General features: G+C 40.7%; 1 protein-coding gene across 1 annotated transcript; it reads left to right on the forward strand.

Moving 5' to 3' along the window:
• Window positions 1–362: 362 nt before the first annotated feature.
• Window positions 363–3,496, forward strand: LOC306757698 (inhibin beta B chain; the record flags this gene model as incomplete). Its single annotated transcript, XM_079242821.1, has 2 exons — window positions 363–732; window positions 2,715–3,496. The coding sequence occupies 2 exons, from the start codon at window positions 363–365 to the stop codon at window positions 3,494–3,496; spliced, it is 1,152 nt and encodes a 383-aa protein (XP_079098947.1).
• Window positions 3,497–4,008: the final 512 nt, after the last annotated feature.

Genomic DNA, 4,008 nt, shown 5'->3' on the forward strand with positions numbered 1-4,008 from the left:
TAACTTTAAAACGTGATAGTGAGTAATTTATCTGCGTGCAATCGCGTGATGTTTGTGTGTGTGTGTGTGTTGTGTCAGAGACTGTGTTGTGTTGTTGTGTTGTGTTACAGGACGGTCAGATGCTTTGCCAGTAATTTCCGCGGTGCCCCGGTGCGCTCATTGGTGCGTCCCTCCAACGTGTCACTAGTTTTGGTGGATTACCCCAGATATTTTCAGCATGAAGAGGGTTAGACACCACTCTGTTCTTTCAGCTCCTCTCATCTCGGTGTCCTGCTGCCATCAAGAACCTTTAGGAAAAGAACAACTCAGAGGATCGGACTTGGAACACTTTTATTCGTCGCCTGCGTACTCCAAGTGCAACAATGCATTCATTATCTTCATCCTGGAGGATGACACCGTCCTTTTCACTTATGACTTTTCTGTTAGTGGGACCCTTGGTGTTAAAGGGTCTGTGGGTCAGCGGCTCCCAGGGCTGCGCGTCCTGTGGTTTGCCGGCGATGGACAAAGACGCAGAAGAGAGAATGATGATAGAGTTCGCTAAGCAGCAACTCCTGGAAAAACTGCATCTGAAAGAGAGACCAAACATCACTCAAACGGTGCCCCGGGTGGCGCTCCTCACTGCGCTGCGCAAACTGCATTCAGGGCGCGTCAGACAGGACGGTACCCTTGAACTAGACAACAGTTCACCAACCAAAGATCAAGGATATGAAATAGTGAGCTTTGCAGATATAAGTAAGTTTCGTGTTCCTTTTTTTTTACTTTGTTAAGTTCTTTTTGCATGACTGAAACCCTGCGCAAGGCTTTGCATTCGTGTCCGTGCGTAAAAGCGCCTACATGCACATATAGGTCAGGGTGTCACTTGCTGTGTAAATTTTAGGACGCTGCACTGATCTGTATATGATGTGACAAAAGGTTAGAATTACAGAATGTGTCACCAGTTTTAAATATGTAGCTACAAGTTACATATATTTACTAAATGAGTTGAAGGAAACATGTCACATCCCCTGCAGCAAACGGGCTTTATGGACTACACTTTTTTCCTCAAAATTAATAACCTGTATTGCCATGTGCACAAGCCTAAAAAAATAGTCAGTTTCATAATATACACTACCAGTCAAAAGTTTGGGCAAACTTTCCCATTAAATCCAATGGGAAAGTGTATCCAGACTTTTGACTGGAACTGTATGTTAGTATATGTGCTGACAGGAGTTGTCATCAGAAGTAAACTCAAGTAATACTTAATAAACTAGAAATTGATTATACACGATTTTGATTCCTAGATTAATTGACAGTGAATCGATAGTGTCTTTTACTGTGATGTTTGTTGCATGTTTATATCTTAACTTGTTGTCTTTGAGTGATGAAAATTCCAAAGATCTTCCTATTTTTTCCTGCTTTAGATTGTAGTATCAGAATCTTGCTGCATCCACATCTAACTTGTATATAGTGTACAACCTGTTGACAAATTCTCTTGCACTTTTTGGCCAGCACCATTTATATGCACACATATTAAAATGCTTCTACATCACTGTGATAAAGAATGCTTTTTAAAAAAAATTCCTGGATCCAGGTAGGGATCCTGATTACACCCAAATTTTTAATGGAATCTAATTTAGAACAAGACCCATTCTCAAAAAAAAAAAACAAAAAAAAAAAAAATTCAAGTAGTTTTTTTGTGTGAAGTTGCTAACAAAGAAACATACTGGTAAACAAACAAACACGGGCAAAAACATAATCTCTTTGGCAGAGGTAATAACTAACTAATGACCTGAGGATGAAGCCTGTTTGTGTGCACCAGGATGAAGTCAGATCAGCTACTTTAAAATATTTTTTAGATTACTTTGAGGGTTTGTTGTTGTTGTCTTCTTTGCTGAAATGCGGACCAAAGCCATTATTTGGCCAAGACAACCTTTAGATGACACAGCAAGCTTGCTGGGCACGAAGACAAAACAAGATCTCATATGACTGAAGGGTGTGAGAGGGTCTAACTGGTAGAGTTTTAGTCTTATTTAAACCAGTGAACCCATAAGGGACAAAGCTAAGGGGTGGAGATTCTCAGATATGGGGTTTTGTAACAAGCCTGCACAGAACACATTAGTCTTAGCACAAATGTCTGGACTCAACAGACCACCGAAATCCACCAGAAACTTTAAGTAACGCATGTGGAACATCACTAAAAAATTTCCATGCACATCATAAACAATCTGTTTTTACACAATCTTCTGCTAGAAAGACTCTTAACTGGCTCCAAAAAAATTTCAAACATGCGCTTTCCTCAAAATAGGTGGGGCAATAATTCTTGGCTTATTATGGTTCCCATTCCTCTATACACATTTCCCTTACTTCCTGTTTTTTAACTTAAGAATCCTGGAAGAGGAAAAGCCTTTTTCTGCTACCTGCATGCTATTTGATGACAGGATTTGTATTTGCTTCTTTTCTCCTCAATAATCAACAATTTGCTGAATCCTTAACAAGGAGCTGCATTCTGTTTTGTTTTTTGTTTTTTTTAAATGTCTTACTCCAACATCGGAAAAAAAAAAACAGTTTACAATTTTTATATATAAAAATCATTTATCCTCTATTTTTCATGAATTTGTAGTTTCACAAGCCCAATTTTATCAGATTCCCCCCTTTGCTTGGCAGTTATTATATCTAAAATGGTCCAAATATTAACAATCTGTGCTTTTTTTTCTCTAAATTTCATTGTTTCATAGATGACCCAGAGGGCGGTGACAAGGCCAGCCTTAGCCTTACCTTTCAGTTTCTGCAGGAACGAGGGAAGAGTATCCAGGTCCTCCAGTCCTCCCTGTGGATCTATGCGCGCTCCTCTGAGGATCCCCATCGGAGCTCGCGTCTCCGTGCCCGGGTCTTCCTCTCTGCTGACGGAGAGATCTCCGGCTCTAACCGTACCCTGGTGATAGAAAAGATGTTGGAGGTTCAGGATAGTAACTGGCACACTTTCCCCGTAACCCGCACTCTGCAGGCCTTCTTGGATGGAGGCCAACGGCGACTACGGCTTGAGGTCAGCTGTGAGGAAAACGGGAAGAACCTTTGCTCCCTAGACGGCTTTGCTGACACCCCTAACCAGCCCTTCCTTGTGGCCCAGGTGCGTCTCCGTGACGACAACTCTAGGCACTCAATCAGAAAGCGCGCGTTGCGTTGTGGCAATGATGTAACTGTCTGCTGCAAAAGAGACTTCTATATCAAGTTCAAGGATATCCAGTGGGATGAGTGGATCATTGCACCTGAAGGCTACCACATGAACTACTGCATGGGTCAGTGCCCCCAACATCTGTCTGGTTCTCCAGGCATTGCGTCGTCATTCCACGCCACTGTATTCAGCCAGCTCAAAGTCAACGGGATCAACACAGCTACCACCTCCTGTTGCATTCCCACTGAGCGCAGACCACTCTCCATGGTCTATTTTAACTCTCAGCATAGCATTGTCAAAACGGACGTCCCTGACATGATAGTAGAGTCATGTGGGTGCACATAATGCTTATTTTTGTATCATTTTCATGTAATTTGTATTTAATCTCTTTATGATGTTAATATTGTATTATGTTGTTTTTTGGAGAGAATAAGAAATGAGTTCAACCAACTTTCATTTAAAAATTATGATTATTATTGAAAACTTTGGTTTTTGGAATCATTCATCCCTCATTACATCCCTCAGTTTGATTCTAAAGTCTGGACTGATTCACCTCATAGAAAGTTGTAAAAAAAACTGTAAATAAAACAGACTGCAAACATTTAAGAATCATTGAAGCCCAGCATTTAATTGGAAGTAAAACAAACCCATCAAACCCTTTTTAAACTATTATTTTGCCCATATTGTTTCATGTTTTGTTGTTGTTTTCTTAAGAAATATTTGCTCAGTGTGAATGTCAGCAGCACTGAGACATGGGCGCATTTACATCACTCAATATCAACTCAATGTGTACATGCTGAAGAGAACAGTTGTAGTGGAAAAGGCCATTTGTCAAGAAAAAGTCCCTTTGAGAGTTT

The sequence above is a fragment of the Telmatherina bonti genome, assembly GCF_933228915.1.
Source record: "Telmatherina bonti genome assembly, chromosome: 6".
Lineage (NCBI taxonomy): Eukaryota > Metazoa > Chordata > Actinopteri > Atheriniformes > Telmatherinidae > Telmatherina > Telmatherina bonti.